At 42.3% G+C, this 17,079-nt stretch overlaps 1 protein-coding gene across 1 annotated transcript; it reads left to right on the forward strand.

Moving 5' to 3' along the window:
* The first annotated feature begins 96 nt into the window (after positions 1–96).
* On the forward strand, positions 97–13,560 carry tm7sf3 (transmembrane 7 superfamily member 3). The gene is made up of 12 exons (XM_061070718.1): positions 97–365; positions 2,447–2,601; positions 6,024–6,174; positions 7,088–7,208; positions 8,801–8,972; positions 9,058–9,235; positions 9,476–9,562; positions 10,648–10,728; positions 10,897–11,049; positions 11,149–11,249; positions 12,051–12,213; positions 12,303–13,560. Exons 1-12 carry the CDS (start codon positions 281–283, stop codon positions 12,554–12,556), a joined length of 1,701 nt encoding a protein of 566 aa, XP_060926701.1. The 5' UTR covers positions 97–280; the 3' UTR covers positions 12,557–13,560.
* Positions 13,561–17,079: the final 3,519 nt, after the last annotated feature.

Genomic DNA, 17,079 nt, shown 5'->3' on the forward strand with positions numbered 1-17,079 from the left:
GGAGGGGGGTTAGGAGGAGGAGGGTTAGGAGGAGGAGGAGGAGGAGGAGGAGTTATCGCGGGACAGAGGGCGGGATTCTCGCGGGTCCAGCAGCAGTCAGAGCTCCAGTCGGCCAGGCGCTGCTCCTCCTGGCTCCTGTGGCCGCGGGACCTGTCTGTCCGGCCCGGCATGTCTCTCATCTCTCTGCGGGGACTTGTACCCAAACCCCGGAGACAGCGGGGTCCGCAGCGATCTGACTGAGGGACACGGTCGAGGAGTCGAAGACACGAAGCGCAGGACCATGACTGTCTGGGTTCGGTCTCCTCTGATGCGGCTGCTTCTTCTTCTTCTGTCCTCGATGCGTGAAGTTCGAGCTCAAGTGGAAAGTGAGTTAGTGAAGCTAACGATTTCATACGCGTTCGCTTTTCTGTTTTATCTTAACACTTGGTAACTGTGTGACGAAAGGAAGGGTTGTGGTTCCTTTGGACATTCCTAGATAATGTATTCCGTCTGTCACTGAAGTGTCATTAGCATTATTGTTGTGTAGCTAGCGAAATCTTATATTCTACTCTAAGCTAGCTAGCTGAGTCTGTGTGGAATATATATGTCGGTATGTTTCTATAACTATATACACATTTATTAACATGTAGCTTTATGTATGTCAAAAATCATATATTGCCTACGGTGGCCGAGAGAGCTTAACGCACTCCACATGCATTTAACAGCTGACAACAGTATGATAACAAAGGTGGTATTCATTAAATATTGTGGTTTATGTGGCGAGAGTCAAAAATCCACCAGGAGTTGTGAATCACGTGAAGGTAAACAGAGAGTGTGCAGTAAGGAAACCTGTTTCAGAGCAGACTGATCCTGATATCTGAGATCCAGATAACCAGAAGGTAAACAGAGTTCAGATATCTGAGATTCAGATTGATGAAGGTAATAAAGATAACTGAGAACCAGCCCCAGTCAGCTGAGGTGATAAATACCTCACCATAAGTAACAACTGATCTATGATGTTGTGGAAGTTGTTTATTATTGTGATTTCCTTACAAGTATTCAATGTTTTCACTCCACATGTTGTTCTTGTCAGAAGTGGGAAGCCTCTGAAATAGCACAGAGAACATCATGATAACACTACACTCTGAAACTGAAACTAGATAAATTATTTTAGTGTTTAGAAGCTCTTAAAGACACCGGCACAACCGTTCACTGAGTGAGATTTAGCTGCTTTTTCTGTTGTCATGGTCACAGAGGAGCTCCCACCTCATTATCACTGAGTGGTTGATATCGAATCAATATTCTGCCAGTGTTTATCTATAATTACCTCAAAAGTGACACAGGTATGCAATACATGGATATTCTGCACTCATTAGGGTGTGAGACAAATCGAGTCTGTCCAGCAAACAGGAATGGAAGTGAATGGATCAGGCAGCACGTGTAACCAGCAACAAATCTCCTGCATGTGCTCCAGTGCTTTAGCTCTATTACTTGACGCTCTTTGTACAAGAGACAAATGCACGTCTCAAAAACAATAAGAACATGCACATGATCAAAGTTAGTTTGTTTCAGGTTACAGTTGCAAATGTGATCAAATTGCCGCAGGTATTTTTAAAAGGCTCGGAGGTCATGTTGTGCAAGGTATGTGCTGTACACATGGCATTGGCTACTAAAGACAACAACCAGTGAAATAAATCAGAGCGATCAGCTGAAGATAAACAGCGGTGAAAGTTCAGTCTCACAGTGTCGACTGGAGCTGTAGAAATAGGCCCCTGGTAGGGTTGAGGGGCCAAATGATAAATATGCTGCATATTAGTGTGGGAAAATATCCCGTGTTTATTTATTAGTCAAGCTTTCCAGACAGAAAAACTGTAGTTTACTTGGAGCGGTCATGGTGTTACACAACTGATCAAATGTCACTGCTTATGCACACATTCCACTGATTAACAGTTAGTGGTCCTGCAAGAGTTAATACATCTGTAGTTAATTAATCCTCACGGTTTGATTTGAAATAGAAAAGAACACAAGAGGAAAAACAAAGTTTAGCTAGAAGGTCAGGCTTCAACGTTATTGGCCAGAGCAAAGATCATTAGATAACAGCTTGAAGCATCTTTAATGAAAAGTTGACATGTTGGTTAAAGGTTGGTCAGTTTGTATCGAGATATTAAAGACAACAAACTACTGATGACCTGATGAACCGACTTATCCGAAAGGTTTTCTAGCACCGACCCATTTTACAACAACATTTTGTTGCGTGTGTTTAGTAGGAAATAGTGTATTTATTGTGTTTGGTTACAAATACACATGGACAGATTTGCGTGTAATTATTGTGTTTAATTAACAAGCATTGCACAGAGTATGTTGGGCGGAGGGTACAGGATGATGGTGTAGATGAGTGGTTGAAATGCCACATGTTGCAATCAAGCTACTGAACTAATTGAGAACTTTTCCCCTCTTTCTGCCACAGACCGTGTGATTTTCCTACCGGGAACGTTCCAGAACGTGAGCGTCTCCCAGAATGAGACGGTGCAGGCCGTGGTTTCCCGGATCCCCCCCGAGGTCGCGTTCATCACTCTGCAGTTTCACACGCAGCACCGGAACGTCACCCTCTCCTACACCAGGGTGAGAAAGTATTACTGCCACAGCATTAAACTGATCATTAAACTGTTGCTTTAAGCTCACTATAAAATCCAAACCCTCCCTAACATGAACACTATAGCTGTATTAAAACAAAGACATAACAAGGTTTAAAGGATATTTCAGTACATGTTTTATCAATGCACATTTCCTACTTCCTACTTTCCTCCATGAATATATTTGGTATAATCCATGACAAATTTCCCATTTAGTCTGGTTATATATTTGCAGAAATCAAATAAATATGTCACGAATGAAGTTAGATACTTCGATACTTAGATACTAGTTTTGGACATGTTTCTCCTCGGATTAGGTAAATGTTTGTTGGTCTGGCAGGGCTGATATATACATAGAACTGAAAGGTTTACAGATGAAGTTCTGTTGAACTGCGATGAGTCTGATGATATCATCAGCCGAGCTGGCTCCGTTTCCTTCTGTCTGCGTATCTGCTGCCAAAGCTCTCGAAGCGCACACATGCTCGGCATCGACTGCCCCCAGTACGACATTTCACAATGAAAAGCTTCTGAACATGTGGGGTAGAGGCAGTAAAGTCGGCTTTATGGACCGTGAAATGTCATGATGTATAGTTTTTCAGTTAAATTGGAAAAGAAACTATGAAATTTGAAGTACGCTTCATTATGTGTAGACATGGACTTTCTTCTGTTTAATGAATGAGGCTTTGTGAGGAAGGTCGTCTGACCCACTGGGAGCGGTGGCAGTCAGCTGATCTACAGTCTACTGGTCATGGGCTGCGACCCTGAGGGGGAAAAACCTCTGGCCTCCGCTTGGGTCGGCGCAGCCCAGAATGGCAAATCGCCTAATTCAGTTTATTTATCCCTTGTGATGGAAAAAGCAGCAAAGAGGAGAAAAGAAAACAAATTCATTTGATTGAAGACTTTTCTCTGTGGTAGAAAATGTCCCTGCCTGTTGATGCAAAAGAATCACAGTTTCAGACCTGGAGCGGATCACTATCACCAAAACACATCCAAATCCAAAAAGGAAATCCAAAGTGAAAAGGAAGTGTTTTTTTGTAAACATGCACACAAAGCACTGCAGTTTCATTTATCTTCTTTATTTCCTTTGACTTATTTCCTCTTTATTTTTCATCACTCTCTCAAAGCGGTGAACCACAAGTCCTTTTCATACGTTTGTAATTTATTTTATCAGCCATCGTGGTTACAGCTGCCAGCGCTGACTTTACATTTCCTCTTCTGCTTTTTCCCACCAACCAGACGGTGTTGTTTCAATACAACTCTTTTATTTGTGTGCACCATAGGGTTTTACTCTACCAGATAAACAACAGTGTGTGAAGAATGTAAATCAGAAAGCTACGACTAGTGCTGTGGAACCGCTGCTGTACCTGTTTCCTGTCAGTGACTAATGTGTGATCCAAAGTGTGAACCACCATTACATGTGTGTGATTAGTGAGGGGGTGAAGTTGCTGTAGCTCGTGGCATATTCGATGAATTCAGTGGAGACCACTGCGAGTGGAGCGTCTCTGCTCACGGAATAAGACTAGTGCAATGCAACAGAGTTAGGGTTAGGGCTGAGAGTCATATAGGTATAGGGTATAGGGCGACTAGAAATGTCCCCTGAGAAGGATTTCCTGCCGTCTGCTGTTACCTGATCTAAGTGGAATGTCGACGTGTATATAAACCCTGTCATATCGAAAAGGCAGCGCACACGATGGATTCTAAAGTCCTGTACAAATGTGGCAGCTGCTGCTTGGTGTTCACGTCTATTAAAGATGTTCGAAAACATGTTGTATGACGTATTTTGTAATGAATCTAAACTTATTCTATGGGTATTTTAGTGTTTAAACCCTTGTTATCTACCTCCAACATTTCCTCCATTAGATAATAATGATAATACATTTTATAAGTATGTTGTTTTTATGCTCCAAGATACTCTACAGGAATACAAAGAAAATAGAAAGCAAATAAAGGTGACTAACTATAAATATAAAATGCTCATTATAATCTCACATTGAAATATAAGGAACATGTGGTGATTTAACGTGAGTGCGACAGACCACAACATTTGCACACAGGACTGTGCCAGATTAGGGAAGTAATAACTTGGAAACCAAAATACACAATAAAATATTGATATCAAAACAGACGCTCTATTGTAGCAAGGGAGCAGGTAGACAAGATTAAAACAAATCTTCCTCTGTAATGTCAACCCACTCTGTCCTCATTAGGCTCTGTTGACCTAGTGGTGATATAGCATCTGTCAGGCTTTATTTTGTGACAGTATTTTCATCTGGTAACACACATCCTATTGAAGTTAGCTTACTAGTTCATGTGGACTGGGAGTTTAGCAGTTCAGGATGTGGTGGAGTGATTGACACACTTCAGTGATTGACTCATTGTTCTGTCACAAACACGAGCAAGAACAGGTTTGGTTAAATACTAGGCATGAATGAAGTTTGACTTCGAACTCTTTCATGCGAAGAGAACTCTATTTCTCCATCGTCATATCATCAAATTTCGATGAAAAGAAAGTTTTGGTTCATCTCAAACATATACAACCTCCCCACTTTGTGTGCAGCTATCAGCCCCTAGCTCACTGGTTCTTAAAGAACAAGTCACACAGTGGCATGAAGGCTGGTGCAATAATGTTGCTGAATTATTAGTTTGTTTAAAAAGTAGAGCTGATATATCAGGGTTTGCAAAAACTGATTATTTTTTTTTTTCGTTTGGACAGTTCATTGTTGGCTTTGTTATTTTTACGGGATTTGACGACAATAAGAAAAATATATTACCAGACTCTTTTAAGTTGAGCCTTGGCTGAACCTTTGGATCTGAACTTGTCAGGTGTGCTGCCAATGAAACGAATGAATTAAATTAATTGCATGAGTTGTTCAGTAACTAATAGGATTTGTTATTAGGAGAATGAAGGTTGCTTATTAAAAGTAGTTTCTAATGACAGACTCAGGTCACATTACAAAAACACAAGCATGCTGTTGACCCTTCGGTTCAGTTTTACCGGCTTTTTCCTTCATGTAAGCTGCTCATAAATATCTCTGTCTTCAGGGGGTCGACTGCAATGCATCATAATCCTCAGCAGGTGACGTGCTCTGCGGGTCAGTGACCCAGTAATCCATGGAACAAAGAGCCGAGTGTGCTGTGATGTTGGAGAAAATATTGTGTGTATCTGAAGAGATTCTTTACTTTTCTCTTAAGCACTGGATCTGGTGAAAACGTGACTCTGCCTAGTTGTTTAGTTAAAGACCTGCAGTAATACCAGCATTCCCATCAGCTGTTCTATAAACACGATAAACGTTAAACCTGCCGAACATCAGCACATGAGCGGTGTCATTATGAGCATGTTGCCATGTTTTGTATATCATTTGTGTATCTGCTGACAAACTGATTTGTGTTTTGTGTGTGTGTGGTCTTCAGTTGCCGGGCCTGGGTCTCTCTGTGACTGCTGTGGACTCTGGGCTCCTGTCGACTCTCCAGCCAGGCGTGGCGTCCCTCTCCCTGTTCCTGTCCACTCTCGACAGTGACACTGTGGCGGGCACTGGGGTCATCCTCCCCTTCTTCGGTGCCGGTAGGTTTTAAAACACATCTCTGGATGTTGATGTGAGGCCAGTCAACCGCTCTAATTGCAAAACAGGGAAGTTGCATGCTGTTTAGGAAAGCTGTTTCTGCAACACAAAACACTGAAGTGTCTCTTGACGGATTATTTCCACCTAAAGGAAGCCGGGACACTAATAATCAGACCTTATTCATATTTTTTTTTTTTTATAATGACGTTTACATGAATTGTTAATAGAATATTCCATTCATATTCCTGTTTACATGTTACAGAGCACTGAGCGTCTTCCATTTGACTAACGAACAAACTTAACACCCTTTGAGATTTTAGGACAACTGGGTGAGGTTAGAGGTATTAAGCTGCAACATGCAACTTCACCACTAGGTGTCTCTAAATTCGACACACTAAATATTCAAGTCCCAGTATGACCTTATTCAGGTTAATGTAATCAGAAAATGATGTTTACATGGCAGCGTCTTATTCCCATTATGGTCTTAATCGGGTTCGTCTTGGAATGTTGGTGATTTTATAAATGTAAACATTTAACTACCGGAAATCACTCCTCTAAAAAACAGTACTTGCCAATGGCATTACAGTCCAACAGCTGGTTGGAGCATCGCAGATTAAGTTATAGCCTGTAAAAGAAAATTGCAGTTTAATCTTGGTGAAACTAATATACTTTAAAGATCTGATATCAGATAGTTTTCAGTACATAGACTCACAAACGCCTGACCTGCATTTTCCAGGTTATCTGGATTGGACATCTCTATAAGCACAAGCCCTAAATTGTTTTGCATGGCTGCTCACATGTCTTTAACAATCAGGACGCTACTCAGCCTTCAGTGTTTTGTTTTTGTTTTTTGTCTTGTCCTTACATGCCTCATGAAGTCTTAACTGATCAACATGTCCACCCCCCCTGCTTTAGACCCAGTCCCTGGAGCTTGTAACATCGAGTTCAACCTGGACATCGACCCGAACGTCTACGTTCACTACAACCTCTACGAGACCACCATCCGCTTTGCACCAGCAAACCTAGGATATGAGAGGTAACGCTCCACTTCCTGTGCAGCCTGTTCAGCTGGGGGCAACAAAACCTCTGCACACACACAGACAGGACCTGGTGTTAAACTGCCATGCTGTTCATTTGAGGCGAGAGCGCTCTGTCACACATGCTCGCCGCCTCCGCCTCCTTTATTGTGGCCAGATACCCTAGTTTTGTTTTGCAAGAACTCCTATGTCCTCGGGCCGAGTAACCAGAGGACTCCATCACTTGTTCAGTCATTTCCTGTTTATCATTACCTGCCAGTGTGAAGCTGTACAGACTCGTCTAGTTTTATTTGAATTGTCCCTCTCAGCTCCTCAGCGCAGTGTCCTTAGAGGTTATGTCTGTGTGGATGCTGGGTGGGTTATCAGCTGCCCAATCAGCTGGACACTTATTTTTGTGGCCTTTTTTTTAGAAATTCCAAAAATTCCATGCGTGCAATGTGGCCGATTTGGTTTTCAGCTCATTCCCAAAAGCTGTTTGGAGAAATACTAGAGTCTTTGATAACTGTCTTCGATTGCCGCTGAGTGTGAAAGTCGACTTGTCTGAGATGGCTCACTGCATTAATGTTTTATTATCAGGTGATGAGTCCTCCAGTTTTTAAGCCATAGCAATATATTTATCGAGCCCTCGTGAAACGCTGGGCAGCAGTCTGAGCTGTACACAGTTAGTTCCTGTAGTTTCAGTGTCATAAAATCCACCGCCCTCTTAAAATCTGTGGCTGTGACCAAATCACTGCAGCTAATTCTGCTCTCTGAGCTGACGGACATTTTACACTCATTACTTCTGAGTTGGTCGCACTAAATACAAACATTGCCCCGTCATATAACTGTCCCAACTGTACAACATTGAGTCTTGTAGTTGTTTGTGACTTCATACTACACGACTGAGTTGTTTCAGGGGCTCATACACTTTGTGATCTTTCAACAGGAGAATCCGCCCCGGCTAACATGTCTGGTCCCCAAACTATGTATCATTATAAAAACACCCAGGAGAGGAGACACGGTGACTAATACACAGAATGACACATCAGAGTTTGTGACGTCCACACAAACTCAGAGCAAGTTTCCACTTCTCTGCCTCTAGATATGTACAGTACATAGGTGTGTGTGTGTGTGTGTGTGTGTGTGTGTGTGTGTGGTGTATGTTTTTGCACCCTGACTGTCAAGTGCAGGATTCACACATGCAGCAACAAACCACCACATTACAGAGAATGACATCACATACGGACCAAATGATGTTAAGGTTCGGTTTCGGTGTCCTCCCACTCGTCCCCTCTCTCGCTCTTCCTCTCCTCTGCTGGTTCTCAGGGTCTCTTTGTCGCTCTCTCTCTCTCTCTCTCGCTCTCTCTCTCTTCCATTAGATGACATTCAAACACACTTATCTCATTAGGTTTAACAGAGACTCTTGTTTACGAAAGCTGGTCAGTCTCTGGCCTGCGGTGAACTCCATTGTTTAAAAAGCCTCCCTGTTCCCCGGGTTACGTCCACACCAGCGGGACAGTGGATCCTCTCACACTCCGCAACTCACACGAGAAAAAGGGCCTGACATTAAAATTGATTTGTTTTTGTCCTGCCTGTGTCCGCTCTCTGTCAGAGGTGACACTCCTCCACCCTGCGACGAATCGACAGAGCCCGCCACGCGCTGGCGGCTGCAGTACGACATCTACCAGTACTTCCTGCCTGAGAATGACCTGTTAGAGAGCAGCCTGTTCAGTGGCATTCAGGCAATGGCTGACACTCAGGGCATGATGGAGAACGGCAAGCGGGTAAGCACCGTAAAAACAGAATGATTAAAAAGAAACCGCAGAGAAGAGCCGAGCGCTGATGCTTCACCGCGCCGTCTCCCCGCAGGTCCTGACGCTGTTATCGACAGATGTGAGCATGGCAGTGTTCAACTCCATCCCCGGCCAGGGCGTCATCTACTCGGTGGTCGTCAGAGACCCTCAGCTCAACACCTCGGCCTCCTACGTGCCCGTCCACACCTACGCCTGCAGCTTCGCCTCCACCCTGGACGGCTGTGAAACTCTGGGTAAGTTCCTGTGGGATTCCCATAGAATGAAATGTGCTGTTTCATTATTTCATCACTTAATCTTGTATGTGTCATATTCATTTAGCATCAAAATATTTAAGCATATAAAACTGTGTGTTTTAATCGTCGGTTTAATTCACAAATTCTGTCATTAATGGCATGAAGCATGTTCCAGATGTAAGCTGACAGTAGTTTTGGATTTAGGTTTTAATACAGTTATTGATTTACATTTATTTTCAGGAAAAATATCCACTAAAGTGTTTTTCACCATCACGGGCCTGGCGGGCCTGTTTGTCTGCTTCTTTGGGCATCGCTTCTTCAAATGTGGTGAGAAATCTGATGATCTTCATGTGATTATTATTATCCTGATATGATTATGTTTGTTTTATTATTAGCTTGTCTGTGGTTGTTTTTTTCTAAAGCCGTTTCCAAATATTAATGTGCAGAGAAATTGGGTCTGGAGGCTGCAGAAGATTTTCCGGGTCAGACGCACGTCACAAATCAGGTTTTAGTTTGAAACACATTGACACCGGCGTCAGCCCTTATCGTCAAAAGCTCTCAGGTCTCATTTCCTTTCCAAATTGGCATCTTCATCTTCATTCTTTCCTTTCATCCCGAGATATTTGTATCCTTCCAGTTTCACATCTGTCAGATTAATTTCCGGACATTTTCCTGCCGTATTCATGAGCTCAGACAAAGTTCCATAAAATGTCTGGAGTGACTGACCCAGACTTTTCTGTTCTCACATTCAGATCAGGAAAATGTCGACCATACAGTTCATGTCTGGAAGCAGCTTAAGTGTTTTGATTCTATTATGTTAACAGAATCTGGCAGCAGGAGAAAGTCTTTGATTTAATGTATTTGATCATTATTTAAGGTCCACACATTCTATTATGAGTTTTTCTTCAAAGTCAAAGAATGGGAAACAGTTAAATTTCCCCTAAACCAAATTAGGTTGAGTCACAGTTCGCTTCAGGACCAACAGATTGCATCAGTGGGGTCAGAGATGCTGCTTGTGTCCTAACTTCCTCATGCATCAAACAGAAGCAACGCTCTGATGTGATTCAGATTCAGTTTAACAAACAGCTTGTGGATCCCTTTCATTTAATCCCATACGTGTTTTCTTTGTTTAATGCATTTAAGAATGAATGTTATTCTCAGAAACTGGGCTTGTCGGGCTGGAGCAGTAGGCTGCCTCTCATGTGATCTCTCCCGCATGAGATGATGAAATGTATTTGTTCCAAACCCGTGACTGTGAGGCTGCCAGATCGAGGGGCCATGATGCAGCGTGTCTCACTCTTTTATTCCGGACCATGTGGTCTCATCCAGCCCCTGCAGCAGAAAATCTTAATCCTGTCATATCTTAACATTCCTCTGCTTCCTCTTTTCTCCTCTTCCTCTTTCTCATGCAGAGTTGTTTTGTATGGGGTTCAGCTTCTCCGCCTTTTTCTTCTTCGTGTTGATCACCAGGACGACAGACTTGACCTATGACCGTGAGTTTTTCCAACTTCTGTCTCTTCACTAGATTAAAGTCATAATGGGACTTTGATGCCCCCTACAGTTGAATCAAACAACACACAGTTGCTGCACTGCACTAGTAAATTTCATCCCAAAATAAAGAACCCTCTTCTTGAGTATTGTCTGCTTCCGTCCCTCCACAGTCCGCCTGGCCCTGTCAGCGGTGATCGGCGTGGTGGGCGGGGTCCTCCTGGTGATGAGCTGGTGGCGTTTTGGCTCTGTCATGATCTGCGTGGTCGTGGTCGGCCTGATGCTCGGCTTCCTCATCGCCTCCACTGTCCTCTTCACTCCTCTGGGTAGGAACAAAGTGCTGTGTGCTCCCCTCAAACAGATCCACAGGACCGAGCTGTGTGAAAAATGTAATAATTGTACATCCTGTGTGTTCGATTCTCCAGGTGACATTGATGTGTTCAGGAACTCGGATGTGGTCTTCTGGGTGACATTCTGCTGCTTCCTGGTCATCGTTCCACTCTTCTTTGTGCGATGGCCCAGAGAGGTAAATCATCATCATTTAAAACCACTCACCACAGCATTTGAAGGATTTCATGATATCAGTTCGGCGCCATCTAGTGGCCATAAGAAGAAAGACATTGTGATCCCCAACAAATTAAATCATTTTGAAAGTTGCTGCGTGGTCGACTGGTTTTATGGCAATTTAGGTTTTGAAAACTATAAAGAAATATTTAAAAACTGCAATCTTTCTTAACTTGTAAAGACACAGGGACTAATTAACACGCCTTCATCACATCTGATTTATTGCAGCATCCTTTGTGACTTAATCCTAATCTATACACTGACTCCCAGTCTGTTTTGTCAGATTTGGTCAGATTTGAAGCTTTTACTGATGTCTTTTAAGGCAGCACATACTTTTGTTCGTTCCAGTGACCCAGCTGAAAATCAGAGGGGGCGGAGCTCTGGCAGTTGGCAATTTGCCTATTTCTGTTTTCACATAATTTATTGGATTTTATTCATCACATGGCAAATCACATTGCATAAATTAAGAAAACTCCAGCATGAGACAACAAATAGTCACAGCACGTAAAAGCTGATCATTTTCACATTTCTAAGGGATCAGATTCCAGGTGCTCAGGAAGCCATAAGAAAGCGAACTAGCAAATATCTCAAAATGTTGGAATTATTCTTTTAAAAAGCTAAAATTTGCTTAATTATTTAGTAGCAGTGCTCCCTTCTTTGTCCTCAGTTTCCATTTGTGAATTATTGTGAAAAGTAGAATTGCAGATGTGAATAGAAAACTCACTAAAACTAATCTATTGTCTCATATATCAAATCGTCTCAGGGTAACATAGTCACCTGTGGCGTCGTCGGGGCTTACGCTGTGATTCTGGCCGTCAACGCCTACATGTACACCAGCCTCTCCTACATCACGCTGAACATCCTCAAGCGCCTGCAAAACAACAACTTCAGCGCCATGTTCACCGACGTGCCGTTCCAAACCATCGGTGAGTTCACGACCGAAACCAGACGAAGGGTTTTAAACTTTGTAATACAAACGTTAATGCTCTAACAATGTTGTTCTCCGATCGACCAGACTACATCATGATCACCGTGTGGGTGGTGCTCGGCGTCAGCGGCATCGTCCTGCAGCTCTACCGTGAGCGCGAGCGGCCGTTCTTCCCGCCCAGCCCGTACCTCATGTGGCTGCAGGAGCGGGAGCGCCGCAGGACCAACGTCCTGGACCCGAGCCACCACTTCGCCCCGCTGCCCAACCGCCTGCTGGCCCGAGCGCGGCAGCTCACCAAGCGCATGGAGCCGGCGGGAGAGCACACGCCTCTGCTCCTGTGAACCCTCCACGCCATGGTCGTCTCTGGGTGAAGCCAGGTTCCAAGTACAATAACATCGCTGTGATGTGTTGTTGACCAGCGGAGGCTCAGACCGCCACACGGACGCCAGTGAGGTGCTGGTGTTGTTCCCCTGCCACTGAGGGATCATATCACTGACGTTCTTCAGGCCGATTCTCATTTTTAAAACGAAGTCTGTGACAGCCACTGCCAGTTTTATGAAACACTTCAAAGACATTTTATTGCCCGAACGAGAAGAATATAAAAAGTTGTTTTGTTTAAAAACACAAATGTCGCTTCTAATCATTCTACTGTTTGCACTGAAAGTCACTAATGATTTTAGTCGTGAGGCATTGTATCTCCAGAGAGTTGCATTAATACCACCTACGTTGTTTTTTGTTTTGAACATGTCATGTTTGCGTAGTTTGGCTTTAAACTACATTACACACTTTGATATTAAGAAACACACAGTGGACCCCATGTTAAAGTTCATGTTCAAGTTCATGTGTTGGACTAAACTGTGGACGTGCCATGTGATCTGTCAGCAGGACACGAGGTCATGTAGGGGACAAGTTATTAAATACAGTTTATATTTGATCATTTACACAAAAGAAAGACCACTTTGTCAGAACTGATGCTCCTCCTGTGTTTGTGATTGGACTCTTGAGTCCTCCGGTACTCGGCACATGCGATTGTAATGTTGAATTGTACCTTGGTGGTAACAGCACTGACTGACTGTTGATCTGTGAATGTGCCGTGACTTCTCTCAGGGTTTCACACTCGGCTTTTAGACCACGATGCACTGAGGCGGCGACTGGAACCTTCGACCCGATTGCTCAGCACGTTCGGGTCTGTCAGTATTTTACTCAGCGACTGAGCTGAGCTGTCCGGTCTCGTGACTTTTTAGAAAAAGAAAAAACAAACACACAGAATGTGTTGAACAGTGAGGTCAACTGTAATTTGTAATTTAACATGTTTTGATATTTAATAAATGCCTACAGGTATAAACGTGTCTGTTGGTCTTTCCTCTGTGTGTGTGTGTGTGTGTATAGATAAAGTTCTTTTTCAGTCCCACTATGAGGACATTTACTGTTACACTTAGTGAAATGCACACTCAGTAAGAGTAGTCAATGAAAAATACAATATAAACACAAAGAACTCTAAAAGGAAATGTTTAAATTTGAAAAAAAAACACAGTATTGCTTGTGAAATTGAAATGGGATGATACCAGTAGTGACTTGGGACACGAGCAGAGCACAGAACTGGAGAGGAGTCAGTCAGGGAGGATAGAGAGAGAGAGAGAGAGAGCAGCTGTGTGTGTCCACCACATGTGAACTCTTTCTCCTTGTGGGGGGTGTCCTGCTTTGGCCTGCACTGCACCTGATGTCACTTTCATTTGCACCAAAGCAGGTGACATTGATTCTCAATCACTTTCCTTCCTAAATGGACACATTGATTCCTGAAGTTCCTAACTGACATGGTTCTGTACTGGGACCATTAACTGTTCCCTTCAAATGTTTTGAGCAGTGTATATTCCTTCACACTGTATTAATATATATATATATATTTACCTTAATATGAATAGTATGTTCCCTATTTACACATCCAGTGGCATATCACTAGAATTTATTTGGAGATGCAGATCTGGACTCCCGAAGAAAATTGTTCTGTCTTTTTTACCTCTTCTGTTGGAAATGTCTCTGACTCCAGTTAGTGGCTAAACTGTCTCTGACAAACCATTTAGCTTAAAGAGGCTACATCTCTGTTGCAGCCTCCTTAAAACACACAAAGGCTCCAGTTATATTCCTCTGAACAACAGTTCTAATCAAAAGTAACTAAACGAGTTGCAGATCTCAGTCAAGAACAGAAGAGGAAAATACTGAACACAGTGGAGCTCTGCACTTCCCATGAGGAAACATCCAAACTGTCAAGCAACCAAAACAGGACTTCCAGCCCAATGTAAAACACAACAACCCAAATCTCTGAGCACATGATGAGAGACAAGGGGACTGATCTGAGGACAGGACTGGGCCAGTGGCTCCATAGACTGGAAGAAAGCAAGAAAACATCCATTAAAAACAAGTCAACTAATGTCTAACTTGTTCTTAAAACAAAGGTAAAAAACTAATTTAATAAATAGAGACAGTCCAAATAACCTCCTTTCCTAACCACTATTCCTTGACCTCAATGGAATACATCACAGGGTCAAAGAAAGGTGTGAAGGAGAAGCTGTAAGGAGTAGGAAAGGAGACCAGGGTGCAGAGAAAACATCTTCATTAAAAACAGAGGACACGAACAAAATGTACAGTACTCTGTGCTTATTGTTCTAATAAAGTTTCCTGTCCAAATCAGAATGACACGTCCTGAGAAAAGTTGTTTTCAGTTTATGTCGAGGAAACATATAATCATCACTTACTCACAGGAAATAACAACAAAACAGGTTTAATTGAAGATTTAATTGAAAACAAACAGGACTGAAATGATGGATGACTATAGAAATGTGAGGAATTTACAAGAGGAAAACCTTATTTAAGTGGAGAAAAAAAAGAATTGTGTCCATTCCAGGGGATTGAAATAACTTTCATATTTGTGTTTACTTCTGATGATGATGTTGTGAACAATAAGTTGTTTGTTGTGCCTCATGACTGTACGGATGTGACAGAGAAGAAATCAAACAATCATGTGAAGACTCAGCTCTGGATGGTGTCAGGAGGATAAAACAGTTGTATTCTATATTGATGTGGTTTGCCAGGCGCAACACAAGGTTGTGCCGCAATGAATTATGGGTCTGCATTTTCTCTTTTCCTGTCATAGAGGATGGTCAGATATTTCCTTTGCTTAAGGAAGCATTGAAGCTCCTTTCCTTATCATTAAGAGAAAAGGTCGTATTAAGGCGGCTGCTGGAATATTTATTTAATATAAAACATGGAGAAATGTATTTGCACCACCTTTTTGTATTTATTACAAAGGCAAAGTAATACTATAATATAACTACTACATAAACACAGGTGAGTATTTATTAATTGATCAATGACTTTAAAGTATTTGACACAAGGACACTAAGTGGTTAGAATACTGTTAAGATTCCAATTTACTGCACAGCCAAAACTTTTAACCCTTTGATACACAACATGGGTCAAAAGTGACCCGATGGAGTTTTAATTGTAAATATCTTTGCAATAAATTTATTTCATCATTCAGAATTCCAGGAATTCCTCAATTAACTTGTTTTTGATCATTACAAATTCTTATTTTTATTTGTCCTTATTTACTTTTTTAATAAAAATCATTTTTGTAGGGGGTTTGCATAGCTTAGCTTGTGTATCAAAGGGTTAAACTAGTGCAATGTTACGCCCCAGCCACTAGATGGAAGCACCCGATAAGAGGCATACCTGTTACATTTATTCTAACTAACTAAAAAAACATATATTTATGTTTGAGTAATTATATTGTCTCATCAATATTTAATAAAAGACATCCTCTGCATCTATTTTATAAATGTAATGCACTTATTGGCGTTATATTTAAATGTTAATGTATAGGAGATCTTTCTGGTTTTGTTTCACTAGCTAATTTCCGCTATTGTTTTTTTCTTTGAGCATAAAAATGATCATAAAAATAGAAAGTGCAAACAGCCCGAATCCTTCAGTGTGCACGTGTTGACACGAGGGCCAAGCAGCCAAAATAAATAAAATCACCCGTTTACCTCCGGGTGAAGTCCTCTGATGTTGTGTGTCTGAACTGTGTGTAAAAAGTCCCCGGTCACACAATTCTCAGAACACTTTGAGGACCTTGATCGGTTTTTAAGGCTTTAAGAGCAGAAAAATCCTCAAAAATATTTAGAGCAGAGATCAACAGGAACTGGACAAAAGAAAGAATGTGTTGCATGAGACAAAGACAGCGGGGCCGTAGATGATTTCCTGTTTAATACACTTGTCCATTTATTAATCAAAACGACAGAAAGGAACAAGAGACACAATCGACAGAATCAACATTCAAAAATGTGACAGAACACAGAGTAAAGTGCCAAATAAGAAAAAACAAAGCCTCATTGATAATGTACTGTATACACACACACACACATACGCACGCACACACACCACATAGAAAACTAGATTTATTTAACTCACACACAACCACACATTTAGAAACCATATAAAAAGTCTACACCGAGTAGATTCTGCTTTTAAATGAGTTTGGCCTCTGAACGGCCGCGTGAGGGTTAAAAGAAGAGAAGAAGAAGAGGCGTCTGATCAGTAGTTCATCTGAAGCTTCGGAGAAACTGTAGAGTCATGAGTGCTCGTACACACTGTGCAATTTTTCATCACTTACAACCATGAAACACCCCGGCCCACCCACCACCAATCCCCCCCACCCCACCCCCCTAAACATCATCTAATACATTCTAATGCCGCTCAGAAACAAGAAAGAGAGGTTTCTGATGAAGGCACACGACCGGAGAGGAACGCTTCCCGATGACGCGTCGCACGGCGCCATCGAGACAAACGTCACCACCAGGATATTGTC

Source organism: Limanda limanda, chromosome 1, assembly GCF_963576545.1.
Source record: "Limanda limanda chromosome 1, fLimLim1.1, whole genome shotgun sequence".
Taxonomy (NCBI): domain Eukaryota; kingdom Metazoa; phylum Chordata; class Actinopteri; order Pleuronectiformes; family Pleuronectidae; genus Limanda; species Limanda limanda.

Excerpts from the sequence above, each read along its gene's own strand:
- tm7sf3 (XM_061070718.1), top strand. The coding sequence starts at position 281 with ATGACTGTCTGGGTTCGGTCTCCTCTGATGCGGCTGCTTCTTCTTCTT. Across the intron at positions 2,602-6,023 it reads TCACCCTCTCCTACACCAGG|TTGCCGGGCCTGGGTCTCTC; the intron begins GTGAGAAAGTAT and ends TGTGGTCTTCAG. Across the intron at positions 11,050-11,148 it reads TGTCCTCTTCACTCCTCTGG|GTGACATTGATGTGTTCAGG; the intron begins GTAGGAACAAAG and ends TCGATTCTCCAG.